This window comes from Fukomys damarensis, unplaced genomic scaffold, assembly GCF_012274545.1.
Source record: "Fukomys damarensis isolate Sample0158 unplaced genomic scaffold, DMR_v1.0_HiC HiC_scaffold_32, whole genome shotgun sequence".
Lineage (NCBI taxonomy): Eukaryota > Metazoa > Chordata > Mammalia > Rodentia > Bathyergidae > Fukomys > Fukomys damarensis.
In genome coordinates, this window is record NW_022900944.1 from 49009161 (window position 1) to 49035123 (window position 25963).

The following is a 25963-nucleotide window of genomic DNA, read 5'->3' on the forward strand; positions in this document are numbered from 1 at the left end:
GGGTGGGTGGGGCTGTGGCTCCCAGGGGCGGGGCTAAGGCTCGAGGCCAGGTCTTTGGATGTGCTGGGTTTTGGTGCTGCTTTGCAGAGGGGAGAAAGGGGCGGTGACCTGAGAGAGCGGGGAAGCTTCCGAGGGGCTGGGTGACGGACTTGTTCTGCAGCAGGGAGAGTCATGACCTAGGCAAGGCGAAGGCGCGACCCCGGGAGCTGTCGGCTGGCTGGGTTGTGTGCAGGGGAAAGGGTGGGACCATGACATCCGGGGTGGAGCGTAGGCCGAAGTGTGGCTTTGGTGTTTGTCTAGGGGCTAGGCAAGGAGGCCTGCCCTCCTGTGGGGAGGGTGGAGCCGTTACCAGGGGCGGGGCTCAGGGAATGACTGAGTGGGCTGGGCTGCGGTGGGGAAGCAGGACCGAGAGCATCGAGAGGCGGGGCACAGGGCTTTGCCGTCCAACGACTGGGTGAAGGGACTGCACTGCAGTGAGGAGGGCAGGATGTCTAGGGGCAGAGAACAGCGGTGATTGGACTGCTGTTAAGTTGGTCGGGGCTACAGTAGAGGGGCGGGGCACCGCACCTCTAGGACTTAGGGGTCTTTCTTTGATTGCCAGATTGAGCATCTCCTAAGCCTAGCGCTCGGAGGGGCTCGCAACACTACCCAGGACACCGTGGCTACTTCAGCAGGTGTCTGACACAGGGAAATAACTCGTTAAATGGGATCAGATTCCATGATGCTTTCTTCTTAGCACTGGCCACCACCTGTAGGTTCACGTATGGATTATCGGTTCCTGGCTTCTCCGATCTCCCTCTGTGGAAGGTAGTATACCTCTTCTGCTCACCTTGTGTCCCCAGCCTGTGTTGCACATAGTAAGACTTCAACGGTCATGAACAAATGAACCAATATTTATAGGTGTGAAAATTGGAGAAACTAGCATCCTTTGTAAGCTGTCACTCGATCTTCTGCTTAGCACAGCATTATGTCGAGTTAGTGAGTTAGGTAGTCCATACTAAAGATATTGGAGAATGCAGAAATTGTCCTAAATTTGATGTTGAGATTATTGACCTTTCCACTTAAGATGAGAGTCAGATTTCACCCCTGATGATGAGACTGAAGTTCCTTCTTAAAGTTCACCATGCCTCCAGCCACCTCTTCTGACTCTCAACTTGAAAGCTAACGCCTTCCTCCTACTCATTTCTTTCTTTTTAACTTTTTTAGTATAGAAATTTCCCAAAACACACAAAAATAGGGTTGTGTACCTGTCACTGGGTTCCTACAGTTACAGATACTCAGTGAGCTCATGTTTCTCTAATACTTTCACTCATTTCCTTTTCTTTCAACTAGAGATTCAACTCAGGGCCTTGTGCATGCTGAATATGTCCTGCTACTGGGCTGTACCCCCAGTCTCTGCATTCTGATTGGGCATTACTATTACAAACTCCTTCCTGGTACTCTGTGGATTCATGTATCAGCCCAGTATCAAATCTCCTCTTAGGTATCTTCATGTGTCCAGACACTAACTGACCTTACTGCCTCTATCCTGACCTGCTGTTGAAAGTCTTCCTTGTCTCCGTTCTTTGTGTAGCCAAGGCCAGCCACCTGGAGGGCATCTCTAGTCTCGTAACACCTAACGTGTAGACTGTGGAGAAGTCCTGTGTGGCTTCCGGTGCATGGAGAGTGTGACCGTGCTCTTGGGCTCTGACATTCAACCTTCTTGCCGATAATTCTCAGTGGCCCAGGCTTGCCCAATCTTCCCATATAGCTCTCCCTGTCTTGTCTTTCTAAGCTTTTCCCTTCTGCTACAGCTATCCTTACTCCTCTGCCATACTCTGCGATTCTCTTTCTTTGGGTCATGGACATAGGGCCCCTTGGCGCTACTCGCCTCGTTGTTTTGTTCTGTTTTGTGATGAAATCTTACTAAGAATTTCAGGCTGGCCTTGAACTCATTAAAACTACATCGCCATTGCCTTTTTTCCAGTCTATTTCCTTTTTCCTGGCAATTACTACCAAACCTTTTTTTTTTTCTTTTTAATTCAGATGACACACTGAATATTTTGAAAAAAGTTAGAATTTATTAATAATATTTAACATCAGAGCCACCAAACATTCTTATAAATAACTTGTTTATTCTTTTTATTTTGTATCAATTGGGGTATAAGCTTCCTGAAAACAAGAGTTTATTGTTCACTAATATACCCCAGGATGGTGTCTGGCATCTAGCAGGCCAGCAGAGTTACTACCTGTCTGCTTCCTTTTATGAGACACACGTTTGCCATCTGCTGTCAGAATGTATTCAGGCGGGCCGCTGTAGTCAGAGTGACCTAAACTTGAATCTTTGAATCTCTTTGTAGATATGAGAGTTTGGAAAATATACTGAGTGTGAGCTTTGGGCAAGTTCTTGTTTACCTCATGGGTTGTCGTGAGGGTTAAATGAATTTGGGTGTTTATCCTCTAGCCCAGGCCAACACTCAACAAACATAGATAATATATGATGTTGAAAACTGAAAGGAACAACAGCAACAAAAAAATCCCAGAAACATGAGACCGTGTGTAGCTTATTAGGAATATTTCTAGAGGCTGATGGTGCCCTCTTAGGGAGAGGGAAGCAGAGCACAGACCGACCTGGTGCCCCTGCTCACTACCCATAGCTTTGATGGCTGGTGGTGAATTTCTTTGGCTTTAAATCAGAAATCATCTTTACCACTTTTGTCAGAGAGGTTTTTTTTGTTTTGTTTTGTTTTGTTTTACCGGACATTGAACTCAGGACCTTTTGCTTGTGAGGCAGGTGGTGGCACCATTGAGCTAAATCCTCGGCCCTGTAGAGAGGTTTTTAAAAATCTATTTAATCCCAGCATTTGGGAGGCTGAGGCAGGAGGATCACTGGGAATTCGAGACCAGCCTGGGCTACATAGTGAGTTCCAGGTCAGACTCAACTACATAGTGAGACCCTGTCTCAAAAAACCAAAAAAAAAAAAAAATCAATTTATTGCCCGGTGTGGTGGCACACACCTGTAATCCCAGCGCTCAGGAAGCGGAGGCAGGAAGATTGCTGTGAGTTCAAGGCCAGCCTGAGTTACGTAGTGAATTCAAGGCCTGCCTGAACTACATAGTGAGACCTTGTCTCAAAAAAGAAAAAAGAAAAAGAAAAAAAGGCTGAGGATTTAGCTCAGTGGTGATACTGCCTGCCTCCAAGCTCAAGGACTTGAGTTTGATCCCCGGTACCAAAAAAAAAAAAAAAAAATCAATTTATTATGGATGTACCTTGAGATTGTACTCTTAAGTGAAATAAATCGGACACACGTGTTTAAACACTGCTTTGTTTCTCTGGTGTGAGAAAATAAAAATGAAAATAAGAACTAAAATATATAATACATATTGGGAAATCAGAAGAAAATATTCAAATGGGAAGGGAATGGGAGGGAGGAGGGAGAAAGGAAGGAAGGGACAAGAAAGAAAAGAAAAAGTAGAAGAAAAAATTGGAAACAAAGCTTTTGTATATAGGGAGAGGAGGTGGGGCTTGAAGGCATGGAGGAGGATGGGAAAAAAAGAAGAGGCAGGATATATAATATATGGGTGCAAATTCCCTATGGTGAGTGTTATCATTGTGTATATCTAAAATGTCCTAATAAATGTTTTTCTTTGTTTTTTCTTTTTTTGGGGGGGGCTTTGAGACAGGGTCTCACTATGTACTTGAGACTGACATGGAACTCACTATGTAGTCCAAGGTGGTCTCGAACTCACAGTGATCCTCTTGCCTCAGCCTCCCGAGTGCTGGGATTACAGGCATATGTCACCACGCCCGGCCTAAATGTTTTTCTTATAAAATAAAAATCAATTTATTAGCCAGACATGGTGGCAGGTGCTTGTAATCCCAGCTACTCGGAAGGCTGAGGGTAGGATCTCCTGTTTGAGGCCAGCCTTGGTAACTTACTTAGCAAGACCCTGTCTTAAAATTTTAGAAATAAATTAAAAAGGGCTAGTGGTGGAGCACTAGGTTTAATCCCCAGTACCATTTTAAAAAAATCAATTTGTTGACATAATATGTAATGAGATGCACCCATTTTAAGCATATAATCTGTGTTTGGACAAATGAGTAAGTACCATCACCAGGTTCTAGAAGACCTCACTGTGTATGAGTCATGCCTACTCTCACATTCCATATGAATGGAATCACCTGGGATGTGTTTTCTGTTGTCTGGCTTCTTTTTTTTTTTCCTTTTATTGAGTTTATTGGTACATTTAAGGTATACAGTACAATTACGTTCATTATTGCAATCGTGTACCTTTACACGACAGGTCTTGGTTCTCATTTTTTTTCCCCCTGTCCGTGCTTGCCTTATGCCATCCCCCACCCCTTTTTGAGACAGGATCTTGCTAAGTTACTAAGTTTCCTGCTTAGGTTGGACTGGAACATGTTATCCTCTTGCCTTAGTGCATCAGAATGCTGGGACTACGGGCCTCTCACTTTTTTTTTTTTTTTTTGTTCCGGGGATCAAACTCGGGACCTTGCCACTTGCAAAGCAGGCAGTGGAAACACTGAGCTATATCCTTGGCCCTTTTTCATGTGCTTATTGGCCATTTATCTTTATAGTGGAGTTTCTTTTTACATTTTCTTGTCTTTCTTTTTATGGGGTGTATTTTTATCATTGTTTTATAAAAGTTCTCTGTATTCTTTGAGTAAATCTTGTGTCAAATGTAGATATTGTGAATATTTTCTTCCCATAAATATGCCAAGTAAAAAGTAGTGTATTAAAAATACTGATTCAGATAACACCTCATAGAAGCACAATTTCCCCCGCAACTGCAGAGTTGAGAAAACAGCTCAGTGGACCCCTCTTACACTGATTCTCTAAGACATTCCCCAAATTCAAGCCTTCACTAAGACTACTCTCCAGGTTCAGTAACTTGCCCAAAGGGTTCACAAAACTCTCTGAAAGCTCTCCTACTCAGTTATGGCTTCGCATGAGGGAAGTTTACAGATTGAAGTCAGCCAAGGGAAGCGGGTGTGGGCCCCACAGAGAAGCAGCAAAGCTGACACTGCCACTGTCCTGTCCCTGTGGACAACTCTCCTGGTATTGTGTATGCACGGTTTTGTTTTGGGAGTGGCTGCTTAAGTAAGTCTGTTATTAACAGAGTAAATGAACACCTGGCTTCTATTTGTTCTTAAGCTTTGAAATTTTCCTGTGACAAGAAGTTCTGGTGCTCATCAAATTCTTACATGTCCATCTTTCTCTCCACAGTTGCACCTGCAACATGACATGCACATTCTGTTCCTGCTGCAGCTGCATGCAGAATTCTCTCCTCTGTTTCTTTTTAATGATTTAACCCTTGTCATATATCTTTAGTGTTTCTATTTGTGCTGGTGGGAATTTGGCTTATTGATGGACCAAGAACTGCTCAGTCAGGAGTTGCACCCGTGCTTGCGGTAGACTAGGGCTGTTTGGAGAATGTGGGTGGCATTGACGACCTGAGTGGTCCCTGGTTTCTTACCATGGTGCCTTCTCATTAATTTCTGAAATTTCTTTTAAATTTTGTTTTGTTTTTCAGTACTGGTGATTGAACTTGGGACCTTGCACTTTTGAGGCAGGTGGCAGAACTACTGAGCTAAAACCCCAGCCCTGTTTTGTTTTTTCATAGTGCTGGCATCAAAACACAGGGCATGGCACATGATAAGCGAGTGCTCTACTGGTAAGCTGGACCCAGGCCCTCCAAAAAAGTTTTATTCAGGAATTTGTCAGTCTTTTAATCTTAACTCAGGAATTCTATAATTTTTTTTATAATTCACATGTGGAAATAATAATAATAATAGAGGTGTTTATTAGTACAGTATTGCAAGGGTTTGGGTTTATTCTCCAGCACCCCCCAAAAGAAGAGTTTTTTATTCATATTCATGGATAAAAAGCCGAGTCTCAGTCAGAGAGGTGTGGACCACGTGGAGCATCTAGTTCCTGATTGCGGTCAGGAACTGTGAGAAAATAGGTTTTCCCAGACCTGTGGACAGAAGTGTCAATTGGCAGGTCACTTGGAGGGCAGTTTGCAATATCTGAGTGACCTAGGAGTTCCTCTTCAGGAAGGTACTGGAAAGAAATCACCCCAGCTCTATGCAAGAACTTGTTACAAAGATTTTAATTTTATTGTTGGGGATGAAATTTTGAGACTTACCAAAATGCTCAATGATAAGGATTGGTTGACTTCCAGAGCATTCATGCAGCATCAGACTGTGGGCCTTCATATCTGTGTGCTGTGCACCTGCAGATTCCACCAACCACGGATTGAAAGTGTTAGGGAAAAAAAACCATATCAATACTGAGTATGTACAGACTAGCCCGTAAACACTGGTGTATAGTAACTATTTACATGGCATTTTCTCTGTGTTAGGAAAATGGGCTAGAGGAGTTTCATGTGTACTCGAGGATGTGCATAGGTTCTCTGTAAGTGCTGTATAGTTTCAACAAAGAGATGTGCATGTTCACACATGAAGGCCCTGAGACCAGAGCCCTGCAGATACCAAGGATGGCTATGCTGTGCAGCCATTAAATATGATGCCAGAGAACAAGATTTCTTAGTATTTCAAGGGCCAAAGGCCACTTTGATAATACTTTAAAAACTATATAACATGGGCTGGGGATTTAGCTCAATGGCACTGCACCTGCCTCCCAAGTGCAAGGTCCTGAGTTTGAACCCTGGTACCAAAAACAAACAAACAAACAAAAAACCCAACAAAAACAAACAAACAAACAAACAAAACCCCCCAAAACCCAAACTATATAAACATGTCTAAAAATTATTAGAATTTACTACTTTGAAATTTTTCCATTAGTATTTTTTCTCTCCCCCCCTCCTTTTCTCCCTCTCTCCCTGTCCTGCTCTTCCCCTCTCCCCCTGCCCCACTCACCCTGTCTTCCTGTCTCCCCTCTTTCCTGTGGTACTGGCGATTGAACCCTGGCCTTGCAATGGATATATTCCCCTCAGCCCTTTTTCCTTTTTAAAATTTTTTAGGTACTGGAGATTGAACTTGGGCCCTTGCGCTGGTGAGACAGGTGACAGAACTACTGAGCCAAATCCCCTGCCCTCCTTTTTTTATTTTGAGGCAAGGTCTTGCTAAGTTGCCTAGGATGCCTTCAAATTTGCTGTACTCCTTCTTCAGCCTCCTGAGTAGCTGAGGCTACAGGCATTTACCATTATACTGACTGTGGCCTCATCATGCTTTTTTTTTTTTTTTTTTGGTGGTGGTGGTACTGGAGATTGAACTCAGTTCCTTGCGCTTGCAAGGCAGGCGGCAGCACCACTAAGCTAAATCCCTGGCCCTCATCATTCTTGACTCACATGCAGAAGCACTTTCTCTAGCAATGAAAATTCTAATGACTTTCTTCTTCCAATGCAAAAAGTACCTTTATAAAAAGTATTTATTTAACAGCACCCTAATTGGTGATGGTGCTGCCTTAAATTGAAAATTCCTTTCTTGGAGAGTTAAAAACAACATGGCCAGCACAGTGCTGCAGACCTGTAATCTCAGTTATTTGGGATGCTAAGGCAGGAAGGTCACAAGTTTGAGGCCAATCTGGGGAATTTAGTAAGACCCTTGGGAGGGGGGGGGCTGGGGGTGTATCTCATTGGGAGGCCCTGGGTTCAATCTCCATTATCACACACACTTACACACAAACCTTATGTCAAGCAGGGAATGAGTAAAAATAAAAGATGATCTCTAATTGTGGCAAAATAACTGCTTCCAGAAAGCCCTCTTGTCATGAACAACTATAAAACTGAGCAATATATATGAAGCTATTGTTTCAGCTGGTAAGTAACAAGCTTTGCTGTCTGGGATCCCTGATATCAGAGAAACAACGGCAGGGAGCCATCGACCTCACTCTCTGCTTGGCAGTCAAGGCCAGTCTGAACTACATGGTGAAAACCTGTCTCAATAAATAAATAAAAATTTAAAAAGCAACCAGAGAAGAAAAACACTTTGACAGAAGTAATCCCTGACTTCTCACCGTATACAAGCCAGAAGAGGAGATAGTGGGACCACATCTGCAATGCTCTGGAGGGAAAATTCAGCCCAGTACCTATACCCACAAAAATAGTTTTCAAATAATGAGCATCGAATAACAGTATTTTCACAGAGATACATGCCTAAAAACAAAAACAAAAAACCTCCCTGCCAGGGCTTCCACGAAAGACATGTAAAAGGAAATTCTTCAGCCTGATGGAAAATAATGCCAGAGAGAAACATGGATCTATGGGAAGGAATAGCAGAATAGAATGAGTAGGTTAATATACAATCTGAGCTAGACCTAGAAGGGCATGAGTCATTCTTGTATAATTTAGCAAGACCCTGCCTCAAAATAAAAAATAAAAAGGTCTGGGGATGTAGCTTAGTGGTAGGGTGCCCCTGGGTTCCATCCTAGTACTAAAAAAAAAAGAGGAGGGGAACCCTTTTCCTAGTTTTAAAATTTCTTTAAAAGATAATGTACCGTTTAAAGCAAAAATAATATAGTACATTAGAAGCTGGGTGAAGTGGCGTACATCTTGGATCTCTGATCCAAGCATGCAGGAAGTTGAGACAGGAAGATTGCTGAGAGTTCAAGGTCAACCTGCACTGCAAATCAAGACCCCGTCTCAAAGCACAAACAAACAAAATAATAGTCGGGTTTATAACAGAGGTCATGAGAGAAACAGAAATGGAAATACACTGTCATCAGTTCTTATGTTTTATGTGACCAATAAAGTGGTTGAGTGTAGACTGTGTTAATAAAAGAAGCTTTTTAGCTTGATGTGGTAGCTCATCTAATCCCAGTACTTTGGAGGCCTCACAAGAGGATCATTGAATTTGAGGCCAGCCTGGGCTATATAGCAAGTTCAAGGATAGCCTGACCATATAGTGAGATCTTGTCTCAAAGCACGAAAAACAAAACAACAATAAAACCTTGTAAACCGTAGAGCAGTCACTAAAAATATGAAATAAACATAGAGTTGGGGTGTAGCTCAGTGGTAGAGTGCTTACCTAGCATGTGGGAGTCCTTGAGCTCAAAACCCATCACACACACACACACACACACACACACACACACACACACACACACACAGTATGTGGGAGGATTGCGCAGGTTATATATAAAACACTGTGGCATTTTACAGCATGAGTCTGGACATCTGTAGGCTTTGGTGTCATGAGGCAGGCCCTGAAGCTGAGCCCCTGCAGATGCTGAGAAGCAATTATTATTAGAAAAAAATGGCGTCAGGGATGTAGCTCAGTGGCACCACGCCTGCCTCACAAGCACAAGGTCCTGACTTTGATCCCTCATACCAAAAAAAAAAAAAAAAAAAAAAAGAGTCTTAAGTAGATGGGTCCTTGGTGCCTTTCCTTCCCTCAGGTGTTCGTCCAGCTGCCAACCTGCAGCCCACAGCATAGTAAGTCTTTGACATTATTATTAGGAGTTCCATTGCAGCAGGGTATGTGTGAGGCCAGGGTAGGCAACAGTAGTGTAGGGATGCTGTGTGTGTGGAGGGCCCAGGGCAGGTGGTGCTAACTGCCTCCTGTGATGGCTCCCTGTGTGTCAGTTGTTTCACACACTTGTAAATTTTGAGGAGTAAAAGGCAGATGGTGTCCAATGAGAGTATTTCAGCCAACTACACACACGTGTGCCTGTGAGCAAACGTGTAAGTTTTATTTAATTATTCAACTTTGGTTTATGTTATTGCATAAAATAATTTAATAAGCTAAAGAATAGTGGAAGTTTTATTTCTTATGTACACTGTGTGTGCTTTGCGGGGAGGGTACTAGGGATTGAACCCCAGGCCTTGGCACTGAGCTACACCCCCAGCCCATTTTTTATTTTTTATTTGAGACAGAGTCTTGCTAAATTGCCCAGGCTGGGCTCAAACTTGGCGATCTTCCTGCACCAGCCTCCGACCTGTGATGTCCAGCTGTATTATATATTTCATATGCAGCCCAAGACAGTTTCTACTCAGTGTGGCCCAGGCAAGCGGGAAGGTTGGACACCCATGCTCTTATCCTAGTGTGACTGACTGTATGTGAAGTGAAGTTTAAGTAGGTAGTAGGAAGGAAGAATTTCAGTAATTGGTCACTGAGTAGTTTAAATTTTTGCTTTGAGGATAGTTGGAAAGTAGGGATAAATTTTGATTTAGGGAGTTCTTCAGGATGCTATCTCTGAAGACAGAGATGCCATGTGGCTACAGAAGCCCTGGTTTCCTCTGGGGCTGCCCTCTGAGCTAGGACATCTTCTGAAACTTAGAACTGTGCCACCATGATTGACAGACCCTGCATCCCTTCTACCGCTGGCCCTGGCTCATGCTGAATCTCCATTTGTATGCATCTCAGCATTTCTGTCTACACTGAAGCTGTGACACACAGCAGTGCCCTGTTCCCCCAACCTGTTTTCCAGATAAACATCGAGGACCTTGAGGACGACGCTGTGGTAAATGGGGAAAAGTCTGATTGTGTGCTTGCACACACTGTGGCTTCAGGAAACAAAGCGAGGGCCCCAAGTGGAGGCCCAGAGACCAAGCGAGATGGGGACATGATCAAGACAGTGTTCCCAGAGCAGGTATGGGGGCCACTGGATATATAATTTTCCGTGTTTTCTTGGAGGTGTAATTTTCTGTGTTAGGCTTTGTTAATTGCCTGGTTACCCAAAAGTTCCCTTGGGGTGGCCCTTGATTAGACAGGTTTCAAAATCCATAAGACAGTGGTGGCATAGCATGCCACAATCAGGGGACCTGCCCTGCCTGCTATGGGGGCACAGAGGCTTCCTGGAGGAGCCTTTTTGCTGTCATGGCAGGTGCAGCCACAGGGGCAGGTACTGGGGTTAGCGGTAGGCAGCACCCCGCACCATGAAGCCCCCAGTCTTCCGAGCAGCTGGAGCCGGGCAGGAGTGGGGGCAGAGTGAGATGGAAGGGGTGGGGCTTGAACCCTGAGAACTGCCTTATGGTTGGAGGGAACCTGAAGCCACAGGAAGCCCAAAAGCACACGCAGAAGAGGAAGGGGAAGGCGAAGAGGCCCCACTGCCAGCCACCCGGTTGCCAGGTGGGGTATTTCTGCATCAGTAGTGGAGATGGGGCCTGCTCAGGTAAGGGGAGATGAGCTTGCTGCTTTACTTCTCAGGTTCTTAAGATTGTGCTTCTCAAGCTGGGCGTGGTGGTGCACGCCTGTAATCCCAGCACTGGGGAGGCTGAGGCAGGAGGATCGCTGTGAGTTCGAGACCAGCCTGGACTACATAGTGAGTTCCAGGTCAGTCTCAACTACACAATGAGACCCTGTCTCAAAAAAACCAAAAACAATTTTTTTTGCTCCTCATCACTGATGAAAATGTTTTCTCTTATTAGTCTAATGTAAGTGGCAAACTCCGAAAGAAGAAAAAGAAGCAAAGAAACAAGAAAAGCAGCACAGCAGAGACCTTGGTATGTGATCGCTGTCTTTCTGGCTGTGGTATTCCGGCTGTTGCTGGGAGAGGCTGGCTTCTGTTTGGTGCTTGGATACCTTCCCATTAGGAGGACAACTAACCATGAGTCACGGGAAAGCAAAGGAAGGACTTACCGTTGTTGCCTCTGTTGTGCACTTTGCCATTGGTGTATAGAGCCTGCTGTTGGCTCCTGGGTCCCCTGGGTCCCATAGTCCTAGGCCTCAGTAATCTGGGGGTCCCTCTTCCAGCCACAGGTTGTTGCCCTGTGAAGCCCACTCTGCATCCTGCCTTTGTCCTCTGTCTGTCCCGGGAAGAGCTGCAGCGCTGCCTCTGTTCGGTGGAGTCTGGACCCAGCCCCGTCTCTTGAGGACAGTGTCCCGGCACTGGGATGGGATCCTCTGCTAGTGCTCTCCATGGCTGTCCCCTGAGTGCTCTCAGGAGACTGCTCTTCTCCACAAGCCTGGGTGCAGCTCACAGCACTTGACTTACAGTCTTCTAGGAAGGAAATGAGATATAATAGTTACTTTCCAAAGTAGTCATTTTGTTATTGGAAGTCAGGTTGGCATGATGATGAACAGGTGGTTCTGGGCTTGCAGGAGAATGGGTTGGAAGACATTGACCGAATTCTGGAGAGGATCAAGGACAGCAGTGGGCTTAGCCACCCTGGCCCCCCTCCGCCCAGCTCCAGGAAGCACGTCTTACATGTGGAGCACAGGTACAGCTCTGCCTATCCTCTGGAGGAAGACAAGAAGAAAGGTTACTGTCTTTATTTAAATCCCCGAATACTGGAGGCTGAGGCAAATTTAAGACCAGCCTAAACTACATAGTGAGACCCCATCTCAAAAAAAAAAGTAAGTTCATTATTCAACCTTTAGGACATAGAAAAAAGGAGGAGAAAAGAAAAGGAAAATTCACCTATTTCAGAGCACTTTTAGCTTTACTTTATATATTTAAAAAGTTTCTCTTTCTTTCTCTATCTCTATTTGTGGCACATAGATTGAATCCATAGAGGACTAAGCTACATCCTCAGCCCTTGTTAGTGTTTGCTTTGGGATTGAAATCCGAACCTTGCTCTTGTGAGGCAGGTGGCAGCACTCAGCTCTTTTACTTTTTGAGACAGTCTTGCTATGTAGTCCGGGCTGGCCTCACTCGTGGTGACCCTCCTGCCTCAGTACTTGGATTACAGGCACGTGTCACGATGTCCAGCCTGTTTGTTTTTTACTTTTGAGACAGTTGTGCTAAGTTGCCCCTGTTCACCTTGAACTTCCCCCATCAGCCTCTCAAGTCAGTGGGACAACAGGTATGTACTACTGTATCTGGCTTGGAAATTTTCTTGAACTATGTAAAAGTACCTTGTCACACTTAGATGATTATTAATTTCTTTTTCTGGTAGATGGTTAATGAAACCTAGTCCCTACACCAGAGACTGTTGTCTGCTTTAGCAAAAAAGAAGGAAAGAAAGAAAGACAGAAAGGAAGGAAGGAAGACAGACAGGCTGCCTGGGTATTTAGCTCATTGGTTCTGCCGTTTGCCTTGAAAGTGCAAGGTCCTGAGTTCGATCCCCAGTACCAAATAAAAAAGAAAAAGAAAGAAAAGAAAGGGGCCAGGAATTTAGTTCAGTGGCACTGTGCCTGCCTTACGAGCGCAAGGTACTGAGTTCAATCTCTGGTACCACAGAGAGAGAGAGGAGGGAGGAAAGAAGGAAGGAAGGGGCAAGCCACCTGGGGTCTGTTGGGATTCTGGTCTAGTCTCAGGAAGTTCCTGGTGCCCTGACTCAACCTCACAAGCAGATGGTTTGAGCCCGGGCTACATAGTGAGTTTAAGGCCAGCTTGAATTACAGAGCAAGACTCTGTCTCAAAACAACTAAAGAAAAAAAAACCCAGATGGTTTACCACATGAGGGAACCCACTCTCAGCCGCTTTCCCAGTGCAGGTACCAGCTGTGCCCTTTCAGTGTACTGAGGGCATGGTGGTAGTGTGGGTTGCTGGTTTTAAAGAAAGTAGGCCTGGAACTTGACTTTCATGCCAAAATGCAAGCTTTCCTGCTGGATTCTTATGTAGGTATCTAAAATTTCCAAAGTCATTGTAGAACCCAATTTAAATTTTCTTTGTAAAATTTTCTGTTATCTAGACACTTGAATCCAGACACAGAACTGAAGAGATATTTTGGTGCTCGAGCAGTCCTGGGGGAACAGAGGTAAGGTCAGGCCAAGCTGTGTTCTCAATGCTTCATTCCTGTTGTCTCTCTCTCTCCCCCTCCCTCCCTCTTTCTCTCTCTCTCTCTGTCACCGAGAATCGAACTCAGGACTTTGGCCTTGCCAGGCAGGTGCTGTGCCACTGAGCTAAATCCCTGGCTCCTGTTGAGACTCTTGAAGGTCATTGGGAACCCCTGAAGCAGAAGATCTAAACCGTAATGGACAGATGCAAGCCTTAAGATTGAGTCTGCAGTGGTCCAAGGACATGGTGTGTGGGTTGCTGAGAGGCCCAGCGTGGTCACGCTCTATCTTTCACACTCCCATCTCCAGTGTGGCATCATATTTTTAGAAAGGTCTTGCTGGGTATGGTGGTGAAGGCTGAGACAGGAGGATTACCACAAATTCGAGGCCAGCCTGAGCAACATAGTAAATTCAAGGCCAGCTTCAACTACGTGGTGAATTACATACTGTCTTAATGAAGAGAGATAAAGTCTTAAAGCATATTAAATTTTGAGTTTCTAGTACTAAAATCTTAGCCCCATCCATTTTTACTTCCCATTCAACAGCATTTCTAATACTAAGTTTAGTTTCTGTGTCACTTCATCACCCCCAGTGCGTGGGGATGCCAGAGTCCTCAGGAAGGAAGAGCAGGGGTCCAGGTCCAAGCTTTTTGTAGGAGGTGTGGGTAGTCTGATCTCTTACTATCCATCAAAGTGTCCAGGAGGCTTTGTCTTTTATGGGGGATCGGTCTTTTGAGGCAAGGTCTCCCTTTGTAGTTCGGGCTGGTCCTGAACTCACAATGTAGCCCACCCAGGCTGGCCTCGAGCTGACAGAGACCCCCCTGCCTCAGTCTCATGAGTGCTAGGATCACAGGTATGGGCCACCATGCCCGGGTTGAGGCTTTGTCTTTTTAAAGCTTTTTTTTTTTGGTACTGGTAGTTGAACTTGTGTCCTTGCGATTGTGAGGCAAGCGGCAGAACCACTGAGCTAAATCCCAGCCTGTGGATTTCTTCATCTAATTAACCAACTCAGAAGGGAAGCTAAGGTTCTAGATGTATAACCGTGTCTAACTGTGTCAACTTCCTTGCAATTATTTATCTGTGGAGCTTTAAGAAGTAGGCTTGCACTAGTGTGAGGAGCATTCTAGTCTTCATTAACCCATGGAGCAACTTCTGGCTGCTTGTGCTTGCTGTCAGACTCACAGTTGAAAAGACTTGCAGCTGCAGTCATTCCTGCTTTACTTACTGATTTTACTTGTGCTGCATGGAAACATGTAAGTTTTTTTTAAGTATAGTGAGGCAAGGCAGAACCACTGAGCTAAATCCCAGCCTGTGCTTTTTTTCTTTTTTTCTTTTTTTTTTTTTTTTTAATAGGGCTAAATGCTTCTTATTTAAAAATTCAAAGCCTGGTGTGGTGGCTCACGCCTGTAATCTCAGCACTTGGGAGGCTGAGGCAGGAGGATCGCTGTGAGTCCGAGACCAGCCTGGGCTACATAGTGAGTTCCAGGTCAGGCTCAACTACATAGTAAGACCCTGTCTCAAAAAACCAAAAAAATAAAAATAAAAACTGAAGTAATTTAGAATTTCCTTCTTTGACCCCACCTCTACCTCCCCAAAGATAACTATTAAAGAGCTTGCTGCATCAGGTGTGCTGTGGTGACGTATGCCTATAAACCTGGTTGTTTGGTGGGCTGAAGCTGGAGGACTGCAGGTTCGAACCATGCCTGTTTCAATTTAGCCATGTCTATTCTAAAAATTTAGAAAGGGACTCAGTGCCAGCAGGGGATTCAGCTCAGTGGTTCTGCTGCCTGCCTCACTAAGCACAAGATCCTGAGTTCCATCCCCAGGACCAAATAAAAAGGAAAAGGACTCAGTGCAAAGGCCCTGTATTCAGTCCCCATCACCACAGAGAAAAAACTCGTTGCGTGATCCAAGCCAAGCCTTGTACACACTTTGTTCAGGTGACCACAAGAGGCTTCTGCTGATTGCTACACAGTCAGCATACCTGAGTCAAGCATTCGGCCCAGACATCAGGCTGTGTCTGATGTTGACTGGAGCCCCCAATGTCTTTGCCAGGCCTTTCTGAAACTGCCCAGAAATCCCACTCAAGATGGAGGAAGCAAGCCTGGATCCCTGGGTCCCTGTGAACATACAGCTATACCTGTGTCCTTTCCTCCCCAGGCCACGGCAGAGACAGCGTGTGTACCCTAAGTGTACGTGGCTGACGACCCCTAAGAGTACCTGGCCCCGGTACAGCAAACCAGGTGAGGTCTCCAACTACCTGGATCTCTTGGGCTGGCCTCACCTCTCTCTGCGAAGCTGGTGTGTAATGTGTGGCATTTTTAAGGGCTTGAGCATACTGGTGCTTGAGGAAAGAGACTCAGAGTCTCAGCATGGAGGCCTAGTGTTTCTCCTGCTGTTTGAATAGAGTTATTTCTCCCTTTCTACCATCTACCTCTCCCTTTGGTAATATACCACAGAAGCACTGAGGTTTATTTAAGCATGGTCATTTGGTTTTATTGCACCAGGGTAGGGTGGCATGGGTGCCATGTTAATGCTTGTTGGAGGGCCAGCATTGGGGGAAGAAGCATATTCAACCCCTCCACGTGGTTGGATGAGTGGCCTGGACCTCCATAGCCATTCAAGGACCCACTGTAGGAAGAGGCAGGAGGGTACAGAGAAGTAACTAGAAGCCATGCCCACCTCTCCTGCTTCTGCACTTGTGGGGTTCTAGCAGATTCCGTACATGCTTAGAGAGGACTTATGCTGGCATCAGGGCCTGTCCTTTTAATGTGGCCTTGTTAGCACCTCATGAGTGTCTGTTCCCACCGGGTCATGTGTCCTCTTAGTAAAACCACCTGGGGACCGTGCAAATGGGCTTATGGCCACACGTGATATCAGCTTTCCTGTTGCTGCGACAAAATACCTGTCTCCCACAAATTGAAGAGAATTTATTTTGAATCACAGTTTCAGAGGGTTCATGGCATGGTTGGCTGGTGCAAGGGCAGGACCATCATGGTAGAGGGATGTGATGGAAGGGAAGTGTTCATCTCATGGTGGTGGAAACAGAGAGTAGAAGAGAAGAGCCGCACAGAGAGGGAGGAGGGAGAGAGAGACAGGTAGACTGACAGACAGGCAGAAGGACCCTCTTCTTCCAGTCAGGTCCCCTCCAAGCAGCACAGTCAGCTATGAACACAGCAGGGATTAATCTTCCAGTGAACACAGTGGCCCTGTTCTAGTCATCTTCCCAAAGATGCCTCGGAACACAGGAGCATAGTACCACATGTTCCTGCAGGACCTGAGCCCCAGTAGGGCTGTCAGAGAGGCTTAGGGGACCAGGGCTCCAAGAACCACTGACAGCTTTTTAAGTTTTCCTGAAGAAACTGGGACCTATACACACAAAGTCAGCCAGAAAGATCAGAGAGAGGGTCATGGGTCTTAAGTCCATCACCTCTGAGGCAAGGCCTGGTGCTGTGCCCACTGCACTGCTCCTGTCCCATCCCTCATGGCCACCCTGCATGTTTATCCCAACCAATGTGATCTGCACATGGTGTTTCCACATCCAGGGATTGGGGTGAGGGTCAGAGTCAGGAAGGAAAAGCAGATAGCGGGGCCAGCTCCTGGTGTTGCCCAGTGGTGAGAATTAGGCCCTGCTATTCTGGCAGAACATCCAGCAGATACCAGCCTAAAGACAGCCAGGCCAGCCCTGGGTCACTTGTGTTAGTGCCACGGTCCTCACCAAGGACAGTAGGAGTGTGTGGGACCTGAGAGCTTCGCCCTGCAGTGGTGCTGCCACCTGGCCCGCCAGCACGCCCTTTCTGGGCACTCTTACTTCCAGGTCTGTCGATGCGGCTGCTGGAATCGAAAAAAGGTCTCTCCTTCTTTGCCTTTGAGCATAGCGAGGATTACCAACAGGCACAGCACAAGTTCCTGGTGGCCGTGGAGTCAATGGAGCCCAACAACATCGTGGTGCGTGATCCCTACCCTTAGACGGGAGGGGTGGAGCAGCCACCCTGTTATAGGTCCTGCCCTGCACCCTGCGAGGTATTCAAGGGTGGAGGGGCTCCCCAGCAGAAGGACGCCTGTATGCAGGGCAGATGGACCCTGGCGCCAGAGGGAGCCATGTGGAGTCCTCTGCATGCTGCTGTCATGGCCCCTCAGCAGCTTTGTGCACTGACCAGCTTGGAGCAGTGCTCAAATTCATGGCTACGGGGCAGCCTGGCTGTTTCCTGTGTCATCGAGGCCTGTATCCCCTCTGCCCCGGGGTCCCAAGAGATCAGCTGGCCCCATCCTTTGAGACCAAAAGGAGAACATTCTCTGTGCCCCATGTCTACTCTGACCCCAGTGACCTTGTAGTCATGTTCCTGTAGTTTTGGGATTAAACCCAAAGCCTTTGAACTAAGATACCTCCCCTGGTCCTTTTTAATTTTTATCATGAGACAGGGTCTTGCTAAGTCTTTAAGTTAGTTACCCAGGCAGGACTTGATCCTCCTGCCTGAACCTCTAATGTGCTAGGATACCAGGGCTGTGCCTCTACACTTGGCTCTATTCCTGCTTATTCAGGCATGGGGAGCTAAGAGCTGGGAAGGCGGAGTTCTGAGCTCCCACCTTGAACCGTAGTCTGGCTGAGTAGCAGTGGTACAGAGTCAGAAAGGGAATGTGACCTTTATCCTGGTGACACTTTCTCCCTGGTGCTCAGGGCCGTGTGCCCTGTGGGGTGCTCTGTGTGTGACCTGCCTGTGGCTTCCTCAGGGCTGTCCTCCTTTCTGGCAGGTTCTGCTCCAGACAAGCCCCTACCATGTAGACTCACTCCTGCAGCTCAGCGATGCCTGCCGTTTTCAGGATGACCAGGAGATGGCTCGAGACCTGACAGGTACAATGGAGCCTCCACAGGGCACTACAGTTGCTGGGCAGAGATGTGGAGAAGGGCACAGAGGGCCCGCCAGGACATTGTAACCGAGTGGCTTTGAGGAGATGGAATTCCTGCACTGTGAGGTGCAGCAATCTAACGTGTAATTCATTGGTTTTCAGTGTGCCAGAGTCATGTAATCATGAGCACAGTCCATCTTTTTTTTTCTGTACCGGAAATTGAACTCAGGACCTCACACTTGCCAGGCAGATGCTGTGCCACTGAGCTACATCCCTGGCCTCACGGTCCATCTTAAAGCATGAAAGAAGCCTGACCCATTATCTGCCCTGCTCTGGCCCAGAACTACTGATCTCTCCTCTGACTCTACGGATCTGCCTGTTGTGGGCATTTCCTGTCAATGGAGTCATGTACTACATGTAGCCTTTTGTGTCTGAATTCTTCCGCTTACCACAACGTTTTCATTATCCACATTGTAGTGTGTATCAGACTTTTGCCCCAGTTCTTGGGTGAATAGTGTCCCACCTGTGGGTCAGCCATCCTTTTGTGTATCCATCATAAGACGCTTGAGCTGTTTTTGGCTGTTGAGACCAAGAGGAGAACGTTCTCTGTGCCCCATGTCTACTCTGACCCCAGTGACTAACCCCAGTAAGTAGTGCTGCTGTGCACGTGCGGGTCAGGTGTTGTGTGCGACACATGCGCAGACCCTTGGTCACTAGGACACAGGACCACTGGTTCAGCAGGATGTTTACAGGGTTTCCAACTCAGGCACCATAGTCCTGTGGCTACAGTGAATTCAGCGTGGCCTCGGGGTACCAGGCAGGTCCTGACCATTGCCCTCCATTTCACGATCCTAGTTCTGTGACTTCCTTCTTTCCAGACCTTGCCTGGTTTTGAGTCATCAGAGGAGAGGGTTGCATTCACCACACGGTGACCTAACACCCTCCTCTGTGTCTCGGTGGCCCACAGAGAGAGCACTGTACAGCATGGAGTGCGCGTTCCACCCTTTGTTCAGCCTCACCAGTGGGACTTGCCGGCTGGATTACCGCAGGCCCGAGAACAGGTGAGTGCAGCCCCCTACAGCAGCTTCTGCAGGTGTCTTGGGACAGCAGCACTTATCTGCCTTGTCCTGGGAACAAAGTGACAGGAGGTAGCCACTGTTTACACAAGTTCCCACTGCAGGTCCCGTGGGGAGCAGGTGGCAGGACACAGTCCTCAGGGACAGACCACACCATGAGGTCCAGGGCACTGGGCGCCTCAGCCACAGAGCTGCAGTGCTGGAAGGTGGGCACAAGGCCATCAGCCCAAGCTGGGCTCACGGTTGATCTGTACAAGTTAGGAGTCAGCTTGACAAGCCACTTCTCATGATGGTATGGGTCACAATCTTTCCATGCCAGTTTGGATGAAAGAGTGTGCCCAGCCAGCTTTAAGTGTCTCAGCATGTTCTGCAGGCCTGGGCCTGATTCCTGAGCCAGCATACATTCAGCCTGGCCTGAGCAGTCACACGGGTTCTGTAACCCTCTTCCCCATACGGTTGCCCTGACCACCCTGTTGCATTAGCTGTTGTTCAGACATGGCCAGCTGCCATATTCATTGGACTCCTTGAGGGGTCCTGTCTTCCATTGATACCTCTCCCTCTCTTGATCAGTGTCCTGCTTCTCTAGCTGTCCCTGGAATGTGTCCACCTTGTGGCTGTGACCACTGTCCAGCTGTGGAGATCACTTGTCCCTTGTGCTGGGCTTGGATTTTCTTCATGGTTTCCTCTATTACTTTTGTCACTTTCAGGCAAATCCTTAGTTCTTTAAAACAAATTCTAAAATCACCAGGATGAAAAAGTCATACAGCTTTGTTTATCCAACAGTGCCATTGAAAACTATTAAAATTGGAGAATAAATTAAGGTCATAGTTGTAATAGGTTTTACCTCTCTTCCCCTAAATTATACACAGTAAACAAAGAACAAGAAGCTGTGGTTTAGATAGGCTTAGTTCTTCATGTATGAGTGCGTTTAGAGCTCTGAGTATCAAGGGGCATGTGCTCCTTCTCTACAGACCTAGGGACGGGTCACCTCTCACTATCTGGCAGCACAGGCAAAGCCAACAGAACCCACAGGGTAGGGACAGTGACAGGACTCATGGGTTACTACACTGCTGTGGCTCTGACTCACACGGGTCTTTCCTGGATCCAGGAGCTTCTACCTGGCCCTCTATAAGCAGATGAGCTTCCTGGAGAAACGAGGCTGCCCACGTACTGCACTGGAGTACTGCAAGCTCATCCTCAGGTGACTGTCCACCTAACTGGGCCTGCCTACAGCAGCCGCTGGCCAGGACACTTGGACCGTGACATCACCCTCTGTTCCCCTTTGTGTTTTGCTTACCATGCTGCATCCCAAAGCCTGGAACCAGACGAGGACCCCCTCTGCATGCTGCTGCTTATTGACCACCTTTCCTTGAGGGCCCGGAACTACGAGTACTTGATCCGCCTCTTCCAGGAGTGGGAGGTAGGTGTGAGCTGTGCTCTGTTTCTTTTTTTAAAAATTTTTAAAAATTTAAATTGAATTGGGCCGGGGATTTAGCTCAGTGGTTCAGTGGCCTGCCTTGCAAGTGCAAGGACTTGAGTTCAATCCCTGGTACCAAAAAAATAAATAAATAAAAAATTCAATTGAATTTATTGGTACATTCTAGGTAGACAGTACAGTTACATTCATTACTGGGATCTTGTACCTGTGCTCTGTTTCTTGAGGGCACGTCTGTCTCTTGCCTTTTGTGCTTCTGTACCCAGTGTACAAGCTGGTAATGGCTCCCTCTCCACCTCTGCTGAGCAGAGTCCAGTCTTCGCGGAGGTTGGTCCAGCTGCTGCATGTCAGAGTCCTGCAGAGAAGTGTACAATGAAAGATGGGATGCTGGTAGTAGTGACAAGGGGGTGGGGGACCACAGACCTTGACACAAGACTGGGAGGTGCACTGTGAGATAAGACAGAAGGCATGTGGGAGACACAGGGACCCCAGCACACAACGCTAGGCCCAAGTCCTGAGTGAGGGTAACTCTTCTGCAGAAATGCTAGGCAGAGTGCTTGCCTCCCATGTGCAAGGCCATGAATTCCATCCCCAGTACTACAAAAAAAGCAAATCTGGATAGGCAGATCCAGATTGTGTTCATAATCCGTTTCATATGTCTTGTCAGATTCATATTAAGTGCACAAGAGCAGACAACCTGGTGCCACAGTGCCTTCCAGGACTCCTGACACCAGCCCAGGTGCCTGAGTGCGAGGTGCACATCTCTTTCCAGACTCAGCAGCAGAGAAGGGTGTACACTGGCTGGTAGCCTTCCATGGGCACCTGTTGGCATTAGTGTATGGAGTAGATACGGTTTGCTAAGATTCCTCTCACTCTTCTCTCTCTGCAGCTGGTACAGAATGTAAGTGACATATGGTGCCCAGCACAGTCCTTCAGCATCCATTATGATTGCCCTAGCAAGCCCTAGGAGGGTGCAGGAGAAGAGAAAGTCTTTACTTTCTCTGTTTCTGTGCTTGAATTTTTTTCACAGCACACCTTTGATGTATAATGGAAAATAGGTAAATCATTGTAAGTTGTATAACATGTTGCACTGTTGACCAAGGATTCCCACCTGCAGGCATCTAGTTTATAGAAATTTTGCAGCTTATGGAAAACATAGCTGCAAGAAACCCCAGGAGTTCCCTGTCTCAACAAAACCAACAAAAACAAAAGCAAAACCCAGAGATACGCTCCTGGGGGGGCCATGGACCAGTTGGTCTGCTCATCTCAAAGCACCCAACCATCTTCAAACTTGGTGTATTATGCTTTTGTGACACCGAACTTTGTTTATTCTTTCCTTGTAGGCACATCGAAACCTGTCCCAGCTCCCAAATTTTGCCTTCTCAGTGTCCTTAGCGTATTTCTTGCTGAGTCAGCAGACAGACCTCCCAGAGCAGGAGCTGAGCTCCACAAGGGAAAAGGCCTCCACCCTCATCCAGCAGGCACTCATCATGTTCCCTGGAGGTGGGTGCGGCTCCCGCCCGGGTAGTAACACGCCCAGGGCCTCCTTCACTTAAAGAAAGCAGCACTTTCTGACCAGCCTGCAGACATGCTATGGTTACAGCTGGTGAGCCGGCCTCACCTCTGCAAGCCTTCCGCGTGCCCAGCGGGCATGGGGGGGTGAGGTGGGCATGCAGCATCGTGAGCCTCCATGCACACTGGGGCAGAGATGGGAGAATTGGCCCTTCCCTTGTGGGTGTGGGGGTGAGTGTATGTGCACAGCAGTGATTGCACACCAGGTACGTGCCCTTCCATAGGAAAGGCCTGGGACCAGCACTATCCTGCTGACCAGGCCCAGGGAGGCTCACTTCACAGGGTTGGAGCCACTTCCAGCCCAGGCAGAGTGGTGCAGAGCCTCATCAGGCTTAACCCCAGAACAGGCCCTCCTCACAGATCTGAAAGGGCCTCCTTGTGTTCCCATGGGAAGTGATTGGGAAAGGCGGGCTCTCTCAGCAGCTCCATTGTAGGTTCCCAGTATGTAGCATGTCTAGGGAGCCGTGGCCATGGCTCTGATCCAGTGGGGTTAATACCCTGAGCCCCTCACAGGTCAGTCACTGACCTGACCCCAGGCTTGGCAGCAGAGCCTTTCCCAGCACAGGCAGCCGCTGCACCCACAAGTCTGTTGTGGGTCAAGTCTCCATGTCCCTGGAGGATCCAGCACAGCCCCTGGGGTGGTGGGCTTACCCCCTCAGTGGCAGATGAGACCCACTCCAGTCTCAGAGGCATTTGGCCTGGTGTGACGAGGCCCAGCCACAGAACTGGCCCTCAGTAGCAGTGTGCACAGTGCAGGTCCAGCCTTCACTTCACAGCACCAAGCTGTATTCCTGTCTTCCTGGGGCTGGTGGGAGTGTACCCTGGTCATGGGCACATGGTGCCTTTGCCTCTTCTGCAGTTCTCATGCCCTTGCTGGAGTACTGCAGCGTACGGCCTGATGCTGCCGTCTCAGGTCACCGCTTCTTTGGCCCTGATGCTGAGATAAGGTAAGGTGTGGAAGACACCCAGATGTCTACTCACACATCCTTGTCCTCAGAGGCAGGGAGGGGCTGTGTTCCTAGGACTGCAGGGTTGGGGTGATCATGGGGCCGTTGCTCCTGCCCTGCCCCCATGATGGTGACCTGGAGGAAGAAAGCCCCTCGTCACTGAGGAGGGTCCCTCAAGTCCAAGAGAAAGCCCTGGTGGAGCAAGTGAGTGCCTAGCCTAAAGAATGAGGTCTGCAGAGATGCCATCTGATGAGTGTAGACACAGTGTCCCATGTGGGTGCCTGCCTGGGGTGAAGGCAGGGATGGGTGAGCTCATGCCCTTCACATTTATTTAAAAAATTAAGAGGAAGCTGAGTGCAGTAGTACATGCCTGTCATCCTAGCACTTTGGGAAGCTGAGGCAGGAGGGTTATAAGTTTGAACTCAGCCTGAACAACCTATAGTAAGACTGTCTCAAAAATAAAAAGGGCTGGGGATGTAGCTCAGTGCAAAGACCCTAGATTCAATCCTAGTACCACAAAGACCAAAAAAACCACCACAGAATCACAGGAGCAGACCCGTGTGTCTCACCCTGCTGGAGATTTTGGTGTACCCTTTGGTTGGTAGCCGGGAAGTGCCCTCCCCTGGACAACTCCTTGCCTACCAATCCCACTCTCCCCCAGCCAGCCGCCCGCCCTGAGCCAGCTGGTGAGCCTATACCTTGGGAGGTCACACTTTCTCTGGAAGGAACCCGCCACCATGAGCTGGCTGGAGGAGAATGTCCGAGAGGTTCTGCGCACTGTGGATGCAGGGGACCCCACTGTGGAGGCCTGTGAGGGCAGGTGAGCTGATCTGGACAGTGATGGTGTAACCTGCCAGATGTGTAGGGGACAGAGCATCTACTACCCTCTCCTCGGAACCTTACAGTCAGGGAGCCAGCAGTATGATTCCCGGAAGCCTCCCTGGGGGTGGGAACTGTTGCCATCCACACCGATTACACAGTGGGACATGGCCACCATGTTTTCAGCTTCCTCCTGGCCTGTGTTTTATTTCCACATTTGCCATGGTGATTGCCAGCCTCGCACTCTGGCAAGAGAGCAGGGACTCAGAGGTGACCGCCATCTGCTGGCTTCTCCTTTTTCACCTGTGGGCGGGTGGCTCATCCCTTGGCTGGGGGCACTGGAGAATTAACCTCCTGGCTAGCCAGTGGCCCGCATCAGCACTGTGGCTCTGGGACCGGGAATGCTGTTCTGGAAGCCATAAGACCTAGGGCGTCTGCAGAGATGGGAAGGTGCAGTGCCTCTAGTGCTTGCTGCTGGATGGGCACTATCCCAGTGCCTGCTGTCTCTGCTGGACTGGATGCTGCTTGTCGGCAGAAAGTGGTTTGTTCCTTGTACTGCATTGCCGGATTGATGTCAGTGGGAAGCAGGCCCTGTGCAGTAGTAGGAAGGATGGGCCCCTTGGGCCCCCTGTGCAGATAAAACTGTACGTCAGCCACAGCTATTGTCCCACTTCCTGGACGAGGAGTTGAATTGCAGGTGACACAGCCAGTGCCTTTGTCCAGAGCCTTCTCTTGCTGTAAGGCCAGGGACCCATCATAAAGCCTCTGCCTGGGGTAGGGGTGGGGGGCAGAGTCCTGGGCTCTTTGCAGGGTGCAGGCAGGGGCCTTGGTGTCTGGTGTGGGGCTGGGGTGCCCGCTCATTTGTTGCTCTGTGTTCACGCTGGCCCCAGGCGGAAGGTGCTGTACCAGCGTGCACCCAGGAACATCCACCGTCATGTGATCCTCTCAGAGATCAAGGAGGCTGTGGCTGTGCTGCCCCCGGTAAGGATGGGCTGAGAGGGACTGTGGGCAGGTATTGGGGGTTTCTTGGTGGATCTAGAGGCCACTCACAGGCTTGGAGCACAGCCTTGTCAGCTGGACCCATGTCCTGGTGCTCTGGCTGCTGTGGTCTGAAAGCCCAGGAGAGGAATGCAGATCAAAGCAGCCATTATGGCCGGGTCTTTTGAGGGCCTGAGCACCTGCGGGGCATACCCTGAGTAGCTCTCCTGGTCCACAGGACAGGCACTGCCAGTCCGAGCTGCTCTGGTCAATGAAAGAACTGCCTTAGCACTGGCTGAGGCTTGGGACAGAGGGGGCACCCAGGGATTGGGTGCCTAGTAGGTGGCCATGGGCTCCTTTTTCCCCATGCATGAATGCTAAGCGGAGTGGGAGGTCAAGTCTGGCTACCTGAGAGCCCTCCCCACTGCAGCTTCTAAGACATAGCTGTCTCTGTCAGCTTCCAGCCATCCCCCAGACCCATCCAGGGGGAACCAATGCTCCCGGGGGAGGCAGAGGCTCCCAACCACACTCTAGCCTCTGCTTGTGTCCCTTTCCCAAGGAGGTGACCACGCAATCTGTGATGGGGTTTGACCCTCTGCCTCCCCTGGACACCATCTACTCCTACGTCAGACCCGAGAGGTACCTGCCCCCTCTTTGCCCCA

General features: G+C 48.3%; 1 protein-coding gene across 2 annotated transcripts in view; it reads left to right on the forward strand.

Moving 5' to 3' along the window:
* The window catches only part of Tcf25 (transcription factor 25), a 30844-nt gene that overhangs the window by 700 nt on the left and 4181 nt on the right, over positions 1-25963 (forward strand). Inside the window, exons 2-16 of one of the 2 annotated variants that reach the window (XM_010627594.3) lie at positions 10395-10556; positions 11335-11409; positions 12008-12126; positions 13543-13608; positions 15787-15869; positions 17444-17574; positions 18379-18478; positions 19442-19535; positions 20659-20751; positions 20865-20970; positions 22329-22488; positions 23417-23504; positions 24166-24324; positions 25214-25304; positions 25861-25940. In XM_010627594.3, coding sequence (XP_010625896.1) covers positions 10395-10556; positions 11335-11409; positions 12008-12126; positions 13543-13608; positions 15787-15869; positions 17444-17574; positions 18379-18478; positions 19442-19535; positions 20659-20751; positions 20865-20970; positions 22329-22488; positions 23417-23504; positions 24166-24324; positions 25214-25304; positions 25861-25940 — 1607 coding nt within the window. The remainder of the gene's footprint in view (positions 1-10394; positions 10557-11334; positions 11410-12007; positions 12127-13542; positions 13609-15786; positions 15870-17443; positions 17575-18378; positions 18479-19441; positions 19536-20658; positions 20752-20864; positions 20971-22328; positions 22489-23416; positions 23505-24165; positions 24325-25213; positions 25305-25860; positions 25941-25963) is intronic. The other variant, XM_010627596.3, reaches the window with a different exon arrangement.